This window comes from Ischnura elegans, chromosome 5 (assembly GCF_921293095.1).
Source record: "Ischnura elegans chromosome 5, ioIscEleg1.1, whole genome shotgun sequence".
NCBI classification, from domain to species: Eukaryota; Metazoa; Arthropoda; class Insecta; order Odonata; family Coenagrionidae; genus Ischnura; species Ischnura elegans.
This window is the reverse complement of record NC_060250.1, coordinates 20,193,011-20,216,738: the sequence shown is the minus strand read 5'-3', so window position 1 is coordinate 20,216,738 and position 23,728 is coordinate 20,193,011. Positions and strand designations below refer to the sequence as shown.

General features: G+C 39.8%; 1 protein-coding gene and 1 long non-coding RNA gene across 2 annotated transcripts; both read left to right on the top strand.

Moving 5' to 3' along the window:
• The first annotated feature begins 3,984 nt into the window (after positions 1 to 3,984).
• LOC124159828 lies at positions 3,985 to 4,553 on the top strand. Its single transcript, XR_006865021.1, has 2 exons — positions 3,985 to 4,200; positions 4,286 to 4,553. It is a non-coding gene; the product is annotated as an uncharacterized LOC124159828 (long non-coding RNA).
• Positions 4,554 to 16,302: 11,749 nt separating this feature from the next.
• LOC124158554 (endocuticle structural glycoprotein ABD-5-like) lies at positions 16,303 to 23,352 on the top strand. The gene is made up of 3 exons (XM_046533705.1): positions 16,303 to 16,409; positions 21,508 to 21,620; positions 22,627 to 23,352. Exons 1-3 carry the CDS (start codon positions 16,401 to 16,403, stop codon positions 22,811 to 22,813), a joined length of 309 nt encoding a protein of 102 aa, XP_046389661.1. The 5' UTR covers positions 16,303 to 16,400; the 3' UTR covers positions 22,814 to 23,352.
• The last annotated feature ends 376 nt before the right edge of the window (positions 23,353 to 23,728 follow it).

The window sequence follows — 23,728 nt, the reverse complement described above, 5'->3', positions numbered from 1 at the left end:
TTTTTGGGGGAATACCAACGAAGTATGGCTCGTTTAAATGGCTTTTTGCCTTCATCGACCGTAATGCAATCAAAGGTAATTCTTGATTTGAGTTTTGCCCTAGGATAGTTGTCCTAAACGACGGGCTGCCCTTAATACCAGATGCCTTAATCATCCGAAATCTACCTTAGTACTATGAAATGTAAAGACCAAAATAAACATCTCCTGCGCAAAACAAACATACACATGAGCTTTCATAGTGACAGAGGTATTCACCACAACCAACGACGCCAAATTTTGACCCCCAGTGGTTGGGAAAACATATTCTGGATTCGCCAATTTCACCTTAATTCACACACCACCACAGGCCTTCGCCAGCCTTCATCTCCGCCTCTCCATTTCATCCCCACCACCTCAAGGTCTTCTCTTCGTAATCCTCACTCCCTCCCCTCCTACGCGCAATACATATGACCCCCCCCCCCCCCCCCCAACCTCTCATACATCCTGCATCATCTCTCTCCCCATCCCACTGACAGTATAAACGCTATTTTAAACCGCTCGACTCCCAATTCAGCTGAGATAGCAGCTTCTCTTTTTTCTCCAAAACTATTATTTACGGAACAGGTTCGTCATAATTGAAAAGAATCACATTTTATGGCCAAGCGCGTCGAGTCCGCGGACACGAATTAATAATCTCACAAAAGCCTTCTTTTTTTCGCTACGACTGGATTACGACGACGCTGACTGACGGGTGACGAGAGAGAAAATTTGAAGACGATGTCCAAGGACGCTCGACTCGTCGAGTTGACGCTTGAGGTAGTGCCGCGACAGAGAGAGAAAGAGCATCACGTCGACACGTTTTTCAAGGCGTTAATTCAACGCGCAGGGATACTGAGAGAGGACGAATTGACTGGAAAATCAGAACCAAAGGATGTTTTCCGTTGAGTAACGTATGGACATCCCAAAGGTCTAACTTGACGGCAACCATTGGTTATACCATTCAATCAATTTTGAATGAGATAAATTGATATACTAAATGGAAGGTACTATTTTTATTAAGAGGACACATAGATTTAGCTCGACTGGTCTTAAGAATCAGTTCAAAGAGGATTGGAACGAAAGATCCTGCGCAAATATTAAAAAAAAAATGACGGAAGGAAACTCAGAAACGGCATACAGGCCAAGAAAGAGACACCAAGGAGACAGAAAACCAAGATGCAAAAACAATAGAGATTCAAATGAGAAATTGATGATGTATCATAGACATCAGCTGTACTGGGTGGAGAAAAATTATGTCACGTAACTTAAATCATCGATAGATGATGCCAGTAGGAAGAAAAATTGAGAACGATGTTTTGGTCGAAAACGCACCATTTTCAAACTACATAAACTTCCAAGCGCTCCAATTTGCCACGAGTTTGCGCTGTTGTCGGATGTTCTGGACAACTCATGACTACGAACGCTTTTCCCACTAGATATTGCGATGTATCCTAGGAATATGGTAATAAGGCAAATTCGGAGCGCTTGGCTAAAAGTTTCTGTAGTTGCGTTGTCGACCTAAACATCATAAGAAATATTATTTACTACCGGTTATCAGCTATCTAGGGTAAAAACTCCGTGATATAATTTTTCTCATCTCTGTAGATGGAAACAGTACGTATAAGAACTACACCGAGGCTCGAAACCCCTAAAAGAAGCAGTCTCAGATGACCAAGGAGACGGGGACAACCGTTACCAGGAATTCTGATTGTGAGAATAGAATTTTAGAGAGCTCCAAACTTACCCGCGCGGTATCCCGAGAAGAGTTTATACATATTGTTCGCCAAGGAAGTGTAAACTCTTACATTTGAGAGAGCTGTTAAAGACTTAAAGAATGGAAAAAGGGCCCATAGAAGATTAAATAAGCTGCGAAGGAATCAAATCACTTGGTGAGAAATCGAAGGAAGCACAGTAAGGAATACTTCGAGACTGCTGCGAATCGGGAAAACTATCATAAGATCAAGTGCAGCACAACTGTGACCATACCGAAAAGGTAAGGGATTACAAATATGAAAATAACAAGGCCTTGTATCATATGCCTCCAAAATCCTTGCTTGGATACTAGGAAGACAGATCGAAGGTAAAACCGGAGAAAACAAGTCAGAAAACCAATTTGGATGTAGAAAGAAGAGAGGGAGGCAATATAAGCACCAAGGAGAAAGAAATATTGAGGCTAAAGTTAACAAAGTAGTCCGACAAGAAGAACAAGGAATCTAGGGGATCAAGATGAATTGAGAAGAAATAAACATGCCACGATTCGTTGATGACATCACAATCGTCGCAGGCAGCGAAGAAGATCCACAGGACTCGAACACAAAAGTTGAAACAGTGTTTTAGGAATAAAATATGAAAACAATTAGGAGGAAAACCAAGATACTTGTACGCGGAAGAGAGAAAACTGCGGCCGAAATTTCCGTCAAATGAGAGAGATAGGAGCAAGTAGAGTCATTCACCTGCCTTGAGAACAGCATAACATGGGAGGGTACAATCATGACTGACATGAAGCGTTAAATAACCAAAGCTAAGGCGACGTTCATGGCAAAGAGGCCTCTCTTAGAGAATAACCACTGGAGACTAGGAAACTTTAGATAAATTCAAGAGCAGTGTCTTTTCTAACGAAGTTAGCCATACCTATCTTACGGACGCCAACATACTACGGAAGATCAGATCATGTAAATAAAATAAGAGATATAGACTGTAGAACAGACAGATTCAAAGTGTCTTTTTTTCCACGATCAATAAGAGATTATAACGGTAGCGTCAGAACTCATAAATAGATTAGATGGCTTGTAGTGTAGCCTACTAACTTATTTAAAACTTAATGCATGTATCTGAATTTTATTATTTCTTCTAACAGCTCATGGTAGTATAATTTGTTAGTATGCGTGACGTTTTTTGGAGCGTGTGGTGTGCATGTGAGAGTCCAATTGCATGCTGGTGATTTATCACCCCCTGCCAAACACCCTAGAGGTGGCTCGCAGGGTATTTTTTAGATGTAGATGAAAGAGCGCGTGAAAACATTCGAGCGGGCAGTGGCATTCTTTGGTGCAGCAATTTGGATGATCAAAAAAATTGATCAGAAAAGAATAGAGACGTTCGAGAACTGGTGGTGGAGGATGATGGTGAAGATAAAAATGGCTGGGCAGCGTGATAAATGAGGAGATGTATAGAAGTGTAGGAGAATAAAGGACCCTATGGAACACTGTACGCCAAAGAAGATCAAGGTAATTTGACCACGCAGTGAGATACAGCCGTTACGTGAGAAACATAATGGACGTAAAATTTGGTGGAAAATTCCCAGGAGAATGGTCAAGGGTCCTGTACCTAGGACAGATTAACACTAGAACCGCGGAGGGGGTCAAATTGACCCCTTACGATTTTCAACATGTAAATTTCGCACTTAATTTTCTTTTCACAAACCTGACATTTTCTGACTTTTAATGAATTGTATAAAGGCATATTCGTGCAAAATTCCGACGCTCTAGGACTATTTTTGTGAACACTAGACAACAATATACCTAGAACCGCGGTAGGGGTCATTTTGACCCCTGCTCTGTTGTTGTTCCCGAACTTTATATTTGCGCAGCAGAAATTCACCGCAAGCGTAATTTTCGAAGGTCGAATGTGTGGGAATGGCATGGATTACCTCTGTCGTTTCTTATTAGGCCGCAGATAAAGGCAACCCGCCCAGCGGACGCCTGAAAGAATGTGAGAGTCGAGCCGCGTAGAAATGGACCTACGCGAAAATTTCCGGGCACCCCCCTTTCCTCGGCTACCCCCACTCAAGGCTCCTTCCTTCCCCTACCGTGCCTCCCCTACCAATGTGGCGTCATTGTAGTTGTCAGCTCAATTACATGAATTACAATGTAATACTTCGCAATTCACCCGAATTCAAAAGTTTGCGCGGCAGTTCGTCTCACCCGTTCGATTGTTGCGCTGCATCGCTCAGCGCTGAACGACGGGCAATACCGTTTCAAGGGTGATACTCCGGTCAACGCCCAGCGATGCGTCGATCAAAGGGATACACCGCAGAACAGGTCGCTCGTATTCTCGAGCAACTTTAGGATGTGCCTGAGGATTGCTCTGAGGCGGAGGATGATCCTGTTGTAGTGTATGACGGCGGCGTTGACGCAGAGGAAGAAAGTGAAGAGTCCTTGACTGAAGATTCAAGCGAAGACACTGGTAAGTTTCCTATTTTTATTTTACTCGCATTCTTTGATAATTGTTGCAAATCTATTTCATAAAGCATTTATTTTGTTTGGTACAGGTAATGAAGGTGAGGAGTACGTTCCCTATTAGCCGCCAACCACCCGCACACTACGACGTGAACGTGGTCCCCAAATACAGCCTCCCGTGAACCAAGTCGTGTCCACAGTTCCTGCTCAAGGGACGGGGTCGCCCTGGAACTGCCCAGGGCCTCTGCCGTGGTGCTCGGGGCCATCGAGGACGTGGCGATGCTGTAGTCGCACCAGCTGAAGACGACGAGCCGCTTGAGTCTGCTGCTGCCGCTCCTCGTGGACAGGTACGAGGACGAGGTGGTTCTCGCCAGGGGTGTGCTAGTCTTCAATCTTCTTCTTCACTGAGGGTGATGTTCGCTCAGCATGGGATTTGGTGATAACTCCAACTATGCTGAATCACATGAAGATGTGCACGGAAAATCGGGCTCGTGAAGAAATTGGGGACAAGGACTGGTCGGTATCTATGGATGAACTGGAAGCTTTCATTGCAGTTTTATATGCACGTACGGAGCAAGGAACTTGGAGCTTGACTTTTTTTCTTGACTTGACATTCTTCATTACTGTATGCTTCTCTGCACCAATAAAAGTGTTTCTTTTTTCTTTAATAAATTTAAAATTTTTCCCCATCCTCAGCCGAACATATAGTAAAAATGTGAAAAACGCATTATTTGTGCAAGACGGGTAGCCTATCTAGCGCTTATACCGCCCATATATCATTCAAATTTCATTGTAAATCTCAGATAATTCATTTCACATAGTGCAGTATCCAAAAGAAACCCAAAATACTAAAAATATGGCAAGAAATGACGAGGGGTCAAAATGACCCCCTCCGCGGTTCTAGGTATACGAAAAAGTCCGCGGTTCTAGTGTTAAGTAGGATACGGGGAAGAGGGGCCTCAGGAAGATTAAAGAACAAGCTTGGGATAGGGATTACTGGAGGCCTACTGCATACCAATCTTAGGATTGTAATACCGAGTATTTATTAACACTTGCCAGGGACTCCATTAAGTTACATCGCTGGCTATTCCAAAGTTTTGTTGAATGACGTAATTTGCCGTTTAATACACGATATAGTTCATCTAAGAGTTCACAAAAGGGATTGTATTTCTCGCCATGCTTGACGCATATGCAGCAGTGAATCTATGCGATAATCCAACGCGTCAAATTGTGTACAATTTTGAAAAATTCTTAATAATTTACTAAGATGGATATAATTTCCCTACTTTGTTATGCAGGTCTATGAAAAATAAGGAAAAACACTTGAAAAATAAACACCTATTCTAATTGTCAATTGCATTTGATTAATAATGTAATGTAATAATTTTTCCAAGCAACCCAACGTATTTGGAAGAAACTCTGAGCTTTTAATGTAATGAGGAAAACTTATGGAGGATGAGAGTAAATGTAAATTTGGTATTTTTCAACGATGGCGATGACAGAAGATAAGAACGAGAAAGATGGACTTGGAAATACTTCACGTCAAACACCAAGTGGCGACCCGGAGAGGTAGGCGACGGTGCGATATTCATCATGCCACTGCTTCATGGAAACAAACGAAGAGTTTATAAAAGAAGGATTCAGAAAAGAGGCACTCAAAGGTTAAAAACAAATTTAGTATTTGACGAGATCCTACCGTCATGCACAAGAAATCGTTAACGCACTCCATAAAAATCCATCACTTTAAGTATTAGCTAGATTCATTCAACAGATGTTTCCCACTGCGTTATAAACGCCGATATCTAAAAGACAGTTCAATTTAGCTTAAAATAATGATTTGAGTATATTCAGTGGATTCATCTGGTAGTTTCCGGGGAGTTATTTCTGGAACGATCGCTCAATGTGATAAAGTTTAACATTGCATGTAATTTTGCAAAGATAAATACAACTTCATGCATGAATGATATTCAAGCGGCTACACCACGTTTACAGTAGGAAGGCATTACAAGCGGTGGACTTAACACGATGAAATTATTTATTACTCAGGCTACATTTAAGACCGGCTGATAATGTAGCGCATAAAAAACAAAATCGTTTAAAAAATTACTTTTCACCGAAATATCAGGCATCCTACTGTCAAATAATGTTAAATTTTAAATGATAACCTGGAGCCCCGATAGCTAATTGCGTCCCGATAGACTTTTCAAGTTTCCCACACGATTAATTCTCTCACATTAACGAAGGTAAGTATAAACAAACCAACCCGTCGAGAAATCTGAACTCTTCCGAGAGGCTGTTCGAGGGACAACTTTCAACGAATATTCGCAGTGTACACATATTGCTAAAACTAATGATGTGTAATATTTCAAAGCCTGCCGCGTGAACGGCGGTGAAATATACATGAAATGCAATGAGAGGTTCACGGAAATTCATACGTATACAACTACTGATGCTTCCTAAATGAGAAAAATGCATTATTCGCCAAAAAGAAACGGCATGATTCTGCACAGACTGATCAAAAAAGAAATAAATATAATTATTAATATTGATAAAGTAAAATTCGCAATATTCTTTAAAGATTTATCCTACCAAGATTTCCATGAGAATGACGTATTTTCGAATGACCAGAGGGAATTTCAACATGAATTGAGGCCAATTAAGGAGCCTAAGTCCACAGTGTCCTAAGTCCCACAACCTTTGGATTGCCAACAGAATAGTCTGGAGAGGAAATTAAACGGTAAATTATTTTTTGCGGCGCCGGCTCGACCTTGATCCATGCGTAGAGATTCTCATCTTCACGACCTCGAGAACAAAACTCAACCCGCAAGGCATTTGGCTGAAGAATCGGGTTCCGGCAAATCAAATCCTTGCTTGCACGCCGATTTATCTGTACGCATGAACTCAACAGTCTGTCAATCCTGCGAAGAAAAATTACTAGCATATCTTTCGACAGAATTAAACTCTAAAGTTCAAATCTCGAGGGTCATACATTCGTTTCATTCCTCATGAAATATCCTCATTCCTATGTTTTTATCGGTACAAAAAGGTCAAGAGACCTAGAAGCATACTCCTCTCGTAATGGAAAGTCATCAAACAAAGTGCATTGCACATATACGAATTTTTGAAAGAATCGTGGATATTGTCAAAGAGGCCGAAGACTGTATTTCGCCCCAAAATAAAAATTCAGACTGAACGACTTCTGATGAGTGAACCGCCCTTGAGACTGAAGAAATACATTCACAGTATAATTTAACTAAATATTGGTCTAAGAGAATCATATTGTGATACATAAGCCTAACGCCCACCAATTAATTATTGCACGCATGCAAGAAGCCGAGCAAATACTTCAGTGAGAGTATATATTTTTCCCAACTACAGATTGCATAATCTACCCATGCGGTATTCGAACCTGCGGCCTTTGCTTTAGCAGACGAGAACTGAACGCCACCGCCACTGAGACCGACTAAATTTTGCCAGCACTGGGCCACGACCCGAGGATCCCTGAGGCACGAGCACTTCGCTTAAGCCATTACGCTGCACACCGTCGACATTGACTTGAAAACATGTGAACCCACGGGCAGCAGCTAGAGAGAAGATGGAATTTGCCACTCAGAAAATGAGATATTTATAATGGCTTAAAACCGACGCTATGTCTGCTATAAAATCGGGGCATGGATAACTGCACAAAACAATCAGCGTGTACAAAACCGTAGGCAGGGGAAGAAAGTAAAATAAAATGAACATATTTCAGGAAGCGGATATGGATAAAAACGACGGCAAACCATTTTTTAACACGCTTCATTAGAATCTCAGCAGGGTTTCCGAGTGAATCTTCCCCTACTTGAACAATCACATCGATTTTCCTAAGCATTGCGATGAACAAAAGATCGGTTTATAAATAAATATGCATCATTTTACGGGCTATCTTGTAGCTTTTTTCGCTTTAGCCGCATTCTGGCAAACAATATTCCCCTACGTATTTTTTTTCGGTCGGCGTTTATGAAACTTTGAAATTCAAGACTTTTCCTAGGCAGAGCTGCATAACTTCGTAAAGGCATCTAATGAAACTCTAAGCGTGAATTAAGGATATTAGTAATTACAAAAATCTGAGTACAATAATGACACCCTAACAAGTACTGCAATATGAATAGGAAAACCTTAGGAAACATTCTCATAAAAAAATGAAAAGAGTCAATGAATTCACAGTCGTTATTTATAGCTCCTAATTTGGGGTAACTCGTAGGGGATTTAATTGTAGAGCACTATGCACAGATTCAATTAAAATACTGATATCCCTCATCCTAAAGTCAAAAATTTATTTAATTGCAATGAAATTTCGAATTGAAAGCAATAACAAGGTAAAAGACGCTATTGTCTTTTTGACAGCCAATGAGGCTCTTCGCGTAACTTCGGATTTAGTCATTACAATACCGGTCCAACGCGAAGTAGCTGGCCACATATGTCTGTCGCATATGTTTACTACAAGAAGAATCCTCATTTCACACTGGTGCAACGAGTCACACATTGAGGACCGACGGGTAATATGCATCAATCTGTCCTCGCGGAAAAGAGAGATTTCAGAGACATTGAGAAGGTGAGAATGGATGAAAGGCGCTAATATATACAAGCGGCCGACTAGACTAGCGGCCAAGTCCCAAACTTTCGCTCGACCTCCGAACGTCCTTGCGACTCTATGTAGTTAGCGCCTTGTTTCCGCCTATGCCGGAATCGCACGATCATTTTTTCCGTCCCATCCGAGCGATAACCCTAGCGATCGGTCCAATGATGGCGGAAAAATGACAGTCTCACGCAATCATTTTTTGTGATGTCTCCAGAGATGGAGAATCCCTTTTTCCATTACTCGGCATGTCCAGGGTCGGATCAAAGTGGGGCCCAAGGGTTTACCCCCCAACCCAGGGTCACCCACCAAGCATGAGCCTTCCGCCAATATAGGTTTATAGGTATCTCTCATAAAATCGTAAAAACAGAAAAAAGATAATGCATGAGGGGATTCAAATTGAAGATGGGTTGTTCTTTGGTTAACATGTAGTCGTCAAGATTGACGATAATAAATGGCTTACGCTGCTAATAAAAAACGCTTAATCCATTTTCTATTTTTTTTGCATTTCCTGTCATTACGTTAAAAATTGTAATACTTTTAATCTGTGTGTCTCCCACCAAAATGGGTCCCGGGCCACGGCTTAGCGGCTAGAAATTCTTAACAGCTAGAAATAAAGTAGACCACGACATCTATGGTCAGCCACGGATTGTAGGTACTTCGTTAATTTTACAACTTTGGGAATAAGTAAAACACAATCAACAACTTCCATGAAAAAAATTAGCACTACCGATAAAAATCAAGCCTTCGCAGGCATCACACTAATATCACTTCAACTTCAGTGCTAACGATCAAAGATGATCCATATCCTTCTCTTCGAAAAATCGCTAAAAAATTGCCATTATCAACGAGAAACTGACTGTACATGTATAATAATAAAACGTAAAACTTTTTATATAGACAAACTGACGCAATATTCAGCCCTAAATTTAATAAAATCACATACAAGCGTTGAAAGTAGACACTATAAAATGGGAAGAAAATTTCTCATGAGAAAATATTTTCGGAGAAATAATAAAGATGAAATACTTCGAAGAGGAAGAAATATTTTAAACGCGATAAGTTTTATATGAAAAGGAGGAATTCATAATGCTCCTAAGCACAAGAGAGCCAAAGATGAGCATTAGAAGCCAGTTTTTCCGGTTTATACTGCCAGGACCTTTCGTTGACAAGGATTCTAAAGATAGATTAAAATTAGCCAATACTCGATGCAAACGACTGAAGATATCAGAAACGCGTCAACTTATAACTCCACCGCGCCTTTTGCGACATTCAAACTTTCCAATAAATGAGCTTATGGAGCGCTTTAAAAGACAAAGATATGGTTGCAGAGTTTCACCGAAGCTGCGGTTTCTCGCCTCTTCAACTTATTGAGGGCAAGGATAGTTTCCATCATAAAAGACTCTCAACCCGCACAATTCTGGCGGCGTTTGTCTCTCTAAGAATAGCTCTGGGAGCGCAGGGTAAAAATATAAATACATAGTAGTAACAGGCATAAAATTATGCCCTCATGCGTTGGGGAACTCAGAAAAACTAATCTCATTAATAAGCATAAAATTATCACCATAACAAAGCCGGATATCATTACGGCTCAACATATGAGAAAAGGTTTTTACGCTCAAATAATAACAACAGTAAATTAGTTGCCAAATAACATCAATACGCTTCATCAATCACGCATATAGGTTGTAAATTGGATAAGCTATGATTTAGGAAGTTGTTTAAACAGCAAAGAAAATAATGCTCCAAACGATGAAATGAGTGGGGTAAGATTTTTAATGCACCTACTTTGGAGGAAAAAATAAGCATTCAAAAAGATAAGATTGATTACTCAAAAATTTGGAAGAATTTTATTTTGGTACCATAAGTAAATAAATGAACCTTGAAGAAAGGACATAAAAGTCTTATGTAATTCCATTTCTCCAAGAATTTCCATTTTTGACAACGGCGTAAGGGCTTTATGTCAGCACGTTACGCTGAGTTTTAAATGCACACACTAAAGTTGCGAATACTTCAATGGCTGCCTAAAGGATCGTAAATAATGTATCAATTTCTCTAATCCCCGAAGAGAGCATAGGTAACAAAATTTCCCGTTCATCTTCCCTTCAATAAATAAGATTTTTGGATCATCGTTCACGTGTAGCACGCCCTTCTCAGATCGTATCAGTGAGCATAACATGGCTACCTTCAGCCAATTGCAGTGACAATATGCAAATGGCCTGGAGGAACTCCGCTCCACCCACGCATAAATTCCTATCCCACCCCATTTACCCGTGGAGATGAGGAAAAGGAGGTACACGTAATACTTATGATATTTAGGCAACGCCTCCTGCACAAAAGCATCATCGATTGAAACAAACGTACTCTATCAAGTGGTTAAGGAAACGTGGCTACTGTAAAATCTACGACATTTATTCCAACATCTCACAGGCAGTAAGAGAAATTATAAATTGAAAGCTTCCGTATAGTGTACGTCCAATTTAAAGCACTTACACATGTCTGTATAGTGGGAATCCACTTAAAACGCTTATTCTGTTTGCTTTAAGAGCATTTTCACAAAATGCCCGTCAAGATTATTACAAATCAGTTTCATTCAATTACAAGCAGAACCTATTGGACTTCGGTAGATAATTGTCATCATAAATAGTTTTCCTGATTAGGGTGTCATCATTAGATTCAATCATTCCAAACAAGTATTGCTCAGTCCGACATTCTAACTCACGATTTGCTAATCACTTCATCCTCGCATAAATTTTCAGTTGCGCGGCACTCATGAATCTATCCTCTACGTTTCCTTATTTAAGTTCTCTCATTCTTTTCTCCATGAGTTCCCAACGCGCACATCCTCACGTCGCATTTTCATTACTATTTACGACGACGCAGACCACTGTAACGGAAATTGCACTCTACTCGGAGATCTTGCTTGTACTATGATGTGAGCCGAGGATGTAACCTGTGACAGGACCCATTTATCCTCGTCAATTTTCAATGTTTCCAAAAGTAACAAATGCATAGCGTAAATTTATTTAATTTTTATTGGGCGAGTCGAAATTTTTACAAATCAGCACGACACTGAGGAAAAAACGCACGTTTAAAAAAAATATCAGATAACTTTACATTTATGATATATCACAGTAAATGATGATAAAACATTATTGCCAAATTATAATAAAATTTAAATTACATTAGTCAATTATATCCCCTAATACTTGTTTGAAACGCTTTACTTTACCGTAACTAGTAGCTCTGACCCAGTCGCTACATTTCAGTCAAATCTAATCAGTTGGTATTTAATTGATTTCCTCTTGCAATGACGAGGATAGAATGTGATGAAATTAAAGAAGGTATGGTACGATAAAATAACACACAATATTAAAAAGCTGATCTCTCGTCTTTGTCAGCGCTCTAAAATGCCATTTTTGAATTGATGCAATTGCCCACCCTAGTAATAATCTACGGATTCCGACGGAGTGAACAGACCTCTTGTGCGGAGTCACAATGAGGGTGAAGGTACTGCCCCCTCAAAAACGAGGGAAAAGGATCTTGCTAACGACATATAGCGATAATAGTAAAAGAGCTCTGTGGATTTACGTGTCAAATTTGAAACGCTTATGGACACAATACTAAAAAAGGTGACAGATATATCTCTGCCGTCAACTCGAAACCCGCTTGAAAAACCTAAACCAATTTTTCTCCGCTAGAAGAATTCAAAAACAAATAATTCAATTCCAAAAGATATTTCAACGATTTTATCCTCATTTTCGAAACAATTGCTAACGCAACCTGAATCGTCGTTAATGACGCAATGAGCGTGCTTTTTGCTCATTTCTTCTCTTTGTACGACTGACTGCGTGACATATTCCATATTTTCACCGCTAATGTACACAATAATTGTACACACGTGACACGAGTAAGTCTCTTTACCAATTATAACCAGCTTGAAGATTTGAAGCGCTAAAATACTCGTTTCAATAAAAGTTCCATCATTGAATTATTGACAATTTTCCTAATGTAAATATAATAATAATAATAATTGTTTACTCTTACGGGTGTTAACCCAATGTACAGAAAAGGTGTTACATTAAATAGCATGTAGACATAGCGTTGCTCAATTAAGTACATATAAAAAGCATATAAACATTAATAAGCATAATTTAACACATTTATAAAGTAAAGGATAGCGAAAGATAGCATGTAATCAATAGAAAAAGTTATAAAATAACAAACATATAAGAAGCATACAAATATTATTAAGCATTATATTAGCACGTTAAAAAAGTAGCGTAGCGAAAGATAACATGTAATCAATATAGCAAAGTAAAGCGTACAAACATTAAAAGCATTATTTAACACGTTAAAAACAAGTAAAAGGTAGCAAAAGATAACATGTGATTAATATAAAAAGTTATAATATAACATATGATTAAAATCACGTTAAGAAATATAAAATATATCAATACCAAAAAATGATCAAGAACATGGAAAAATATACACTCAAATTATTTAACTAAAAGTGGAATTGTTCAAAGAGAGGACGTGTGCTCTTCTGCATTGTACCCTCTCTCTTGTCATATATCTAATCCTACGCCACGCCATTTAGCCTCGCAATCTGAGAAGTGTGGTGAACTCCTACCCGCCACACTTAACGTCTTTTTTCACCCATTTCCTCCTCTAGTCTCCTTCGAAAGATGCTCTCCTCCTTTGCAGTAATTATCAATTTTCGATTTTAGGAATAACCTAATTAAAACTTAAGAAAATGTTCATCGCTCCAACACCCCATGCGTATTTGAAGGAGAAAGAGGCGGGAAAATACAAGTCGCAAAATTAATGATTAGTAAATACAAAAGAGAATATTACTTTAATTCCATTTTTGGCCATAAAAAATCACGCAAATGTAATTCAGGAGTGATTTGAATAATTGTGAAAACACAAGTAATGTCCAGACATGGTGTAAGACATTCAATAGAAGTTTTTCTCTCACGTTAGCAAATTCGCATAAGTATGTCGAGTTCGTTTGAATCGCACCTCCTCATTTAGTAAACGCTTCGGGCAACTTGAAACTACGCCACGCCACTGGACCTCGCACTCCGAGAAAGATTGACCGCCCTCACACATCGCAACCAGTAGACTCTCCATTTACCCCCACCCTCCTTCACTACTCTTGGAAAGATTTTTTACTTTCTCACAATTTTCATTAATTTTAATTATTTTGAAAAATATTACGAGCCTCAAGAAAAATCCATGTTAAGGATCTTATATCATAATATTAACAGGGGAGGACGGTTCGAATTTAAAAGATTAAGACGCAAAGAATAAAAGAATAAACATTTAAGCACTTAGAATAAATAAAATATAGAGTTCTTTACAGTAGCTAAAATACGTAAGTATAAGAGCGATTTGTATAGGTGCGAGAACAATTTAAACTACAATCACTTCCCATGAACGTGGGGAAAGCAAACCTTAGACGTTTTTCTTGCATTTCTATAGCCAAAATACGTTTAGTTGTGACATTCTTTTGAATCACACCTCCACGCTAGGTATTTGCCTCAGGCAGCGAAAACCTACTCCAAAACACAGGGCGTCGCAATCCGAGAAAGATGCTGCGCTCCACTACCGCCGACAACAGCGTCTCCTTTTTTTCCCTCTCTCCACAGCTCTCCTCATAAAAGTCTCCATCCTCGCCATTTTTGCATTAAATGGTGTGAAAAACCTTTTTATGGCTTAATAAAATATTACTCGATCTGGATAACTTCATCTTCATAGTTACATCATATTCTGAAGAGGGGAGGATCGGGCATACATGAAAGATAAGAATCAAACTAATACGAAATTTTAAAAATTACTAATTAATTAATGAATACTTTATCAAAGTTTTTATCTAGATTATTCATCCGAAATGAAAATATTTGTTTTGGAGTAATTAGAATCATTGTGTGGATACAAATCATATAACATAATACTTAATACAAGAAAATTCATGGAAAAATATGAGGTAAATCTCTCCTGGTGAATTATCTGCGTGAAATCTTCTAGATTTAATTTGCTGTATATCACATATTATTCAACGGACGACTCCTTCATCGTAGTCAGGATGAATAAAAAAATTTGACTGAACAAAAAACGTTGAGAAGTAACTATAAACAGTTACAACAATTAGGTTACACATGATCGGCCTGAAACATCTTGGCAATTACGATAAAAAGGAGGCGTTCGATCACTTTTATACCTATCGTCGCATACCTATCACCAAAATTTAGGGTACGCATCGTGATAAGGAGTAGCTCTTAAACATGAGCATGATTGCCCATCATTGTGTACGTCTCGGGCAATTTGAACCAACGCCACGCCGCTGGGCCTCGCAATGCGAGGGAGATGCTCCACCGCCGATGGGAGGTCTTCGTTTGCCGGAGCTCTCCTGTACTCGCCTCCAAAATAAATTTTTTGCCCCTCATATTTTTCAAGTCTCATTTTTTTGGAAAACTCTTATTACTCTCTAAGAAAATATTCCTTGCACTGGAAATATTAAACTCTATGATAATATCACATTCTGGAAGGGAGACAATTTTCGCGTAGGAATGAATAAAAATAATACATATTTAAATAAATAAAAGATCGTAGTACTTTTCCACAAGAATTTTTAATGCGTACAACGCGTTTCGGCTCACTGAGCCATCATCTGATACAAGACTGATTGCTCAGTGAGCCGAAACGCGTTGTACGCATTGAAAATTCTTGTGGAAAAGTGCTACGATCTTTTATTTACCTAAATATGTCTAACTTCCACCATTTGAAGCCAGAATCTGTTGAACTTAAAAATAATACAAATGACACTGCAACAAATAATCTATATAAACTTAAGCAGCAGTTTCTGCAGCAGTCAATTATACAGCCACTCCATTGTCATGACTTTTAGCCAAAACTTTTCGCATATTGCAGTAGTTCCTGTTGGTGTTACATACTCCTTAGTGAACACAAGTCACATTTCAACAAATTCATATTGGACAGGAATATTCTTTTGGGTCAAGCCTACTCATTTCGTATACTTCGCCTCGGGCAATTTGAACCAACGCCATGCCGCTGGGCCTCGCAATGCGAGAGAGAGAGAGATGCTGAGCTCCTTCACCGCCGACGGTAGCGTCTTCGTTCTTCCGCCCTCCCTCCTGCACTCTCCTTGGAAAGGTCTCCTCCTTCGCAATGGATGTCTCTCCTCTCGAGAGACACACTCTCCCCCCCTCCACTCAGCGAGAGGCACTCTCCGCACGCAATAATAATGCACGCGCTCCCACCGCCCCCGTGAAGACGACCCGCCGGCCTTTCGCTCTCATCTTCCGCCCCCGGGGCGAGCGAATCGAGAGGGGCGGGGGCGGAGGGGGCGGCGGGGGCACACCTTTTTCAGGATTCCCATCCCTCATCGCCCCCCGAGACCCCATCCATCCATCTGCAACACCCATCGCCAGCAACACCCCCCTCCCACCACTGGGGACGACTCGAGTATATAAGGCGCGGGCCGCGACACATGGCCATCACACAGCTCTTTCGGCTCCTTGGATTCACCAGCAGAAGACAGAGACACACACAACCCATCCGCCATGAAGGTGGTAAGTCACGTTTAGTGTAGTGGATTCCGCGGTGCTCGTCGACGAACTTCTTCATCTTTCGGGTTCACTACCGCATTGGAGTTTGCAGTGCTGACATCAGTTTCGCTGGCACCAGTGCTCACGTCTTCAGGTCGAGGAAACTAAGGTTATTTTCGGTCTAAAGACGCGAGCAGAAGTGCTGGGGAAACTGTTGTTAACACTGCAATACCCAACGGATGCTCAGCAGCACAGAAGTAGTGATCCGACAGATGCAGGAGTTGGTTTCATTCACTGCTTTACTTGTATTTTTTTACCCCGACAAGTTGGAGATATTCAAGACGAAAATACGTACTGTGCGCCTTTTGCCTACAATATCATAGATTTTCCCTGGATAGGCTACGATGCCATTTAAAACCAACGGTTAACTTTTGCCAGTTACATTTACATCAGTACAATTACGGACAGTGGTGTGAAGAGTCTTCAGAAAATGGATATTCACATAGTTGACTCGGCGTAATTCACGTACAATTGTATCGCGAGGTTAAGTCACCCCATACTTGGGATGGTACTTCCAACATAACCCGACGTCTGAGTACGTTACCCACACTTCTTTGCAATGTGGAGATGTCCTACGATTTATTTCACTGAGATATCACGTCAGCTCCCGAAATTTTGGCTCCGTTAACCAATTTTCAAGATAATCTAATTTTTTCCCCTTGAAGGGCAGATTGAAGAATAAATATTTTCGCATATATTCTAGTAAACAAAAAGTTAGCTCATGACTGTGCAACTTTCATGTGCAATTTTTGGAGTATTACATCTACTAGCATCACCAAGAGACAAGTTTCCTCATACCAAGTTCTATTTTGATTCCTTGAGTTTGCTTTCTCAGTTTTTTCTTTTTTCCAAAGTAACCGTTGTTACTTGTGCAAAACTTTTCTGAGTATTTTCCGAAGAAATTAAGAGGATATTTTACTAGTCAGGAAAAGTTCTACAGACTCAAAATGAAATTAAGCGTAAATGCTTATAGAAATCACTATCACTTCAAAAGAGAAGAGAATATGAATTATAATATCTTTCATAGGCTTCTCGAAAAATATTTTCATCAGTAAATTTCATCGTCAAAAGTTACGTAAATATAAGTTATTACGTAAATAATAACGAAAGTACAAGAGAATAGAATAAGTTTTCGTGCAATCCAGTTTCCAGATGAAAAATGAAAAAGTTTTGATAATGTGGGAATTTCACCAAAACCAATTTGCATCAGGATGATACCTAAGACCGTAGAATACACCACACTTTGGAGAGAAAAATTAGTCAATATATATATGATTTTTGTCAACCCTCTAATCCTCATTGAAGTTTATGTCGCTATTTCACTCTTCGCGGATGTTTGTAGATAAAAATATAGAAAGGGATTTTAAATACTTCCTGCTTAGAAATGGAGCGATGGATGTCTTCTACAGAATGAATACGAAATAAATCTTCGATGACATAATTTAATTTCTATAAAAATATCCAGTGATCAGCTTTGCGAATACATTACATAGTAAAATATCTAACATTACTTCCGATGCAAACCAAATCTCAAGCTCCTGTATAAGTATTCAATGCTTTCTAACTCCTTGTATTCTTTGGAACGTCTGCCGGAATTAGTTATTTTCAACATGTACCCCAAAAATTTTATTGATATGGTATTTGAAAAACTTTTCATCGATATGGAACGGACGTTAATATCTCCTGGTTTGCCTTACTCATCACTTTAGAGGAAAATTTGGCGTAATAATAGAATTTGCGCGAATGAGTCGATACTCGAGAGAAAAACCATTGCCATCACTTTCTGGCGATCGCAGATGAGAGAATTTATGAAAAAATAACATAAACTTAGTTTTAAATGCGGTCATCAATCAAACAAAAAACATCATACATTACGGAATAGGCCGACATCCTCCTTTCGCAATGAAGATAGTACCCTTCAAAAAGAAAATCAAAAACCTCACGTTTTAGAAAGGGATGTGGTGACTGAGTTAAGATGCCGCTAGTTCGGGCGGAATGGAGATATGTAGGAAGGGGTAAAACACGGGTCACCATTGACCCTTCACCCGCACAGCGAATGACCTCATAAAATGTGGCTCCTTCCCAGAGAATGGCTCCCCACGCTGCGAGGTCACCCAAGGCTCTTTAAAGGCGCTCTCTTTGAACGCGCTAGTAACGTGCTAGTGGCGGCGAAAGTAACATTCAGCGCAAACTACTCGAGAACCAATTGCATCGGGAGCGGGGAGCGGGCCTCCGGGTGACGCCGCCGCTGGCCGTGATGCGGGGACACGGAGAGGGATTAGGCGGACGCATGGCGTTTTCAAGCCCAATATTCAAGACTTAATGTTGAAGCAGGGAAACCGTTGGGCCCTTGCAATTGGAAACCTCCATATCAGCATGGAACGGACGATTAAATCTCCGGGATTTCTTTATTCCACTTCAGAGTCAAATTTGATATTATCGTACCACTTGCGTGACCGATTATATGCATAGTATTTCTCTCATCTATAGACTCAGTCACGCAAATGCTATTTTAATATCAAATTTTCCTGTGAAGAGACGAACAATGCAATCCAAGAGATTTCAACGTCCGCTCCAAACCGGTATGGAGGAGTCCAAATGCCACCTTAGTAAAATTTTAGGGAAATATGTTTAAAATATCTAATCCCGGTAGATGTTCCAAAGAAAACAAATGATATAAAAGTTTGCCTATTCAATCAGTACTCGCGACAGAATCATGCATCTGTAAGAGACAACCATATAGAAGGAAAAGACCATCATACAGTTCCTTACATTTTCAAAAATTTATCGGCCTAAATACGTCATTAGAGTCCGGTGTATCGGTTTCAGCTTGATAAATTCCGAATTTTTCAAGTTAGGAGGTTATTAAAAAAAACACAAAATTATACCATAGAATTGAAGCGAACCGTTTGCTCCATTGCTAATGCTAGCGAAAACCGTTCTCTGCCTAATCGTTTCAGAAATACGGACACGTATCTAAATTTATGTCTTTAAAACGAAACTATTTGTCTGAACAACGCACGTTTCGCGAAAATTCACCATTAAAAAAATGGTGATTCTTTTGAATATTTGCTTATAAAAGAATTTTGCGCCAATCCGCATCGGTTTGAGTTAGTTTTAGGCTCAAACTTAACTAGCGGAAAAATCACACGGACCAACATAGAAGCAGACTTCCCCTTATTCCAGCTTGCTTGTTCTCTCTCTTTAATAGCAGTCCTGTCACTACTTAAGTCACTTGCGATACTCAGCACCCTGATTTTAAAAATTCTCAAGGAGGTAAAACTATTTTCCGCTGTAGCCACGAATTGCAAACCCCAATAGACATGCCTAGCAATCACAACTTGAAAAAAAAATTAGACTTCTATGAATACAACCATTTCCTCCACACACACACACCTCAGGTTAGACACTTTAATTGAAGGGAAAAATAGACAAGATATTTTCAATCTACGTGGAATACCGAAGTGATAACACCATCAGCAAGGAATTACCAGCTATAATCACATACAATACGGGATAGATAGATAGAAGAAGGTTCTTACTCAAAGGTGACTAGGGGCCCCTACACTGGTTGCCACACGGAGTAAATTCAAAGAGAATAATAAGTTTATCATTCATCCGATTAAATAGTTAAATGTTTTGAAATTGCATTCACGCACGAAAATTCCAATAATTCAGCATGCATTCTATTAATTAAATGCATGTAAGTCAGACATTATTTTATCAATTACACTTTTTCTAGCTCAATGTAGTGTCATTTTCGCTCATCTGGCCTATTTATTCTTCAATTTTGGCATTAAAATAATAGCAACTCAAATATAGCATGGTTAAATAACTTCGTTTTTATCATATTTGCTATAAATTTTCTACTCAAGGGACAGTTTTGCTCAGTGTGAAGCTGAATTTTGCCTATTTTTACCTTATCGCCAATCATCCCTATTGCAAATTCCAAATTTTTGCATTCAGTTCTGAAGATCACAGAAAAATAAGAGGAGATTACGAAGAGGATTTTTAGGCGATTTTTGAAGTAGTGCAATACGAAGATCATATACTCAATGCATTTGCATAGGTAACATTATCACAGTTTCTCGGAGGTATCTCCTTAACTTTGGTCGATCACGGTGTTGTCGGGGCGGTGTCGTGAAGACGGGGTCCATGGGAGAGTCGCATGGGCACCTCTTACGCAAGCGTGATAAGGCACGCCGATTAGAAGTGAAAGGCGCGAGGGGGGATTGCATAAGCCACTCGAGATGAATGTTCCACCTGTCACCCCATCGCTTTCTTCCATCCGCTGGTCCCCCGCCGGCGGTTCGCTGAATATGCCGCGGATACAACGTCGTTTTGTTCCCAATCACATCTTACATCTTCGTTTAAGTATGGTGACCTAGGGACACGACACACCTAACCGATGGTAATTAAATACATTTCATAATCAATGGAACTCTATGAATTCTTATCCCAGTGCTTTTAAGGACGTAAGTAAATTCATTTTTATTAGTGCGAGAAGCTAGCTACAAAATATGATGATGTTCAGGAAGGTCAAGAAAATAACTTCGAAAATTTCTTTTCCAGAAAGACTATAATTTTTCTTACGAATCTTTAACCCATTCAGTGCTTGAATATTTAGGTTGGATTGGATAGATGAGGGTATAGTTCGCCACAGACTAAGCTACAGACGCGTGATACTCATGCATTCAGTGTAAGAAGCTCATTCCTTTTTCTGGGCTACCGTGCATCTTTAGGCTTTTTGTATTGATGCTGTGCAAAGGAATCACCGAGATTCGATCTCAGAACTCCTCGGACAGTAAATCCACTAGATAACTATGTTCCCATTAAAAACCTGTGAATAAGGGATGCTCCAAGAAATCGGAACGAATGACAGACGTGTTTTAAGTAAATTAAGAAGAAAGCATTCTATGGTTCGGATTCAAATGTTTTAACGAGGAACCTGCGCATACTAGGACTAAATAATAATGTAACTCTGGCATAAACAGCATAATAGACATATTTCCCATTCAAAAACTCATTCAAATAATAATTTTTTGCTTTCTCTTCCCCGCAGTTCGTATTTTTCTTCCTCACCGCCCTGGTTCTCGTCTCTGCCCGTCCACAAAACGACGTGGTCATCACAAGCTACACCAACGAGAACATTGGAGTCGACGGATACAGCTTTGGGTGAGTTCATTAACTTTCATGATATAACAAAACAAAATCAAGACAACCAAATGATGACGCTCAGCCACTGAAATCAGCAGACGACATTAAATTATTTTAGTACAGCTCTTTGTTTTGGATTTCCTACCATGAATATTACTTAGTTCCACTAAGTGACGTCCAAATAAGTTGATTTGATTTATTGACTTTGAACAAGGGTTCTACTACTATTAATTAGCTTTTTAATAACTTCATGGGAAAACAACTCAATCATAAATGGCTAGATGATGAAGGGGAATAAACGATTTTCGTGCTAACGGATAAGTAAAAATGCATTAGAAATACAGTATATAAAAAAGTCTCTATTACTTCTAAGGACTGCAATAGGAACCCGATATTATTAATTTCACATTCACTCGGGTATTATTTGCATCTAATGCAAGACCTCAGTTAAATTTCAGTTTGACTCCACAACCCTAAAAATTTGTTTAAAAAACCCTTATTTTAATTATTGAAAACATTTTTCGAAAACTTGAGTTCATCACATTTCTACAGCAGTTGCGCCATGGAATCGATAGCGAATTTTCCCACGATATCAAACATATTAAATCAACATACAAGGCGGTAGAGAGCGAGGGGGGGGATCCGGGAGTTCAAACCCCTCCCAAAATGCTCAGAAGATATGGCCCTGAGTGTCTCTCCTGATCCTGCGTGTTTTCTCTCCTAAGAACACCACTCCCACAATTTATCCCTTCCTCCCAAATCTCTCTTCCCAAATAAATTTCCGGCGTCGCCCTTCACCAAAAGCAAACCGCAAAATAACTATTAAATTACGCTAATAAGGAAGGAATTATTCATAGCCAGGATGAAAAAAAATTATTTTATTTCACCACGATATTGAGTGAGTATAATTTATTCCAGTTATTTTAGGATTTTGGATTGAAACTGAAATTTAAAGTCGAATTGGATTGGGAAAAATCAATGGAAATTACGCTTATTTATGTCATTTTCACTCTTTCCGCACTAGTTATGAGCAGAGCGACGGCACGGCACACCAGGAGACTGGAGAACTGAAGAACGCAGGCAGCGAGAACGAGGCCATGTCAGTGCGAGGCAGCTTCACCTTCAAGGGAGCCGACGGCGTCGTGTACACCGTCAACTACGTCGCCGACGAGAACGGATTCCAACCCGAAGGCGCCCACATCCCCAAGTGAACATGATCGACAGGCGACAACCACAAATAACAACAAAAGCGACCACGCAGTTCCTCAAACCTTCCCAATACCCTCACATACTCCCAATACCCTAGACCCTTAAAAACCAACTCCCCGACCTGATTCCACGCCCAACCATCGGAGACTCTATTCCACTGAAAGCGATATCCTATCGAACCATCACCATCAGATCACCGAGAAGAGCTCAGTCGCATGGAAGGCGAAGGAGCAGCTTCGAGATTTAGAATGGTGAAGACATTGGGACAGATATGCAACCACCCAGGAGGAACTGCAAAACGGCATGAAAAAAAATAAATCTATGGCAGGGGAAAAAACGACAAAAAGCGAAAAAAATGAAGGTGAGAGGCGGATGGACAGTTTGCGACGAGCCTTCATTAACCTTCTCCATGACTTTATGTTTGTTTTAATGTTTTCTGGAGAGGAGTTGGAGGCGTGAATGAGAGGGTGGAGTGAATGAGTGATTCATCTGTCACGTGTTGAACTCGCATTGAATAAAATGCTTTTTTTACATACCAAAATCTGACTCTATTCATTGCCTTATACAGTCGCTGTTCTTCAAACCTTATCTGTAGGTCCATACGATCCCGAGAAATATTTTTCATCCAAATTCCGTTTTACTTGACGCTTAATACAGCACAGGACATACCATGCTGCATAAAACTGTAAAAGTAATTCTTCTTGAAGGTAAGTAACTGCCATGATTGGCAGGACAATAACAACCAGGAGGTCAGGGTTTCAAATCTCACCGATAAGATTGAAAGATACAGCTTTAAACGTAACCAATACAACTGAACACCCTCCATGATAAGAGAAGCCCGAGTAGGCTAATATTAAATAGGAGTAAAATTAGACTTGCCAGTAAGAGCCAATCACAGCAGCGATTCAAAGGAAGAA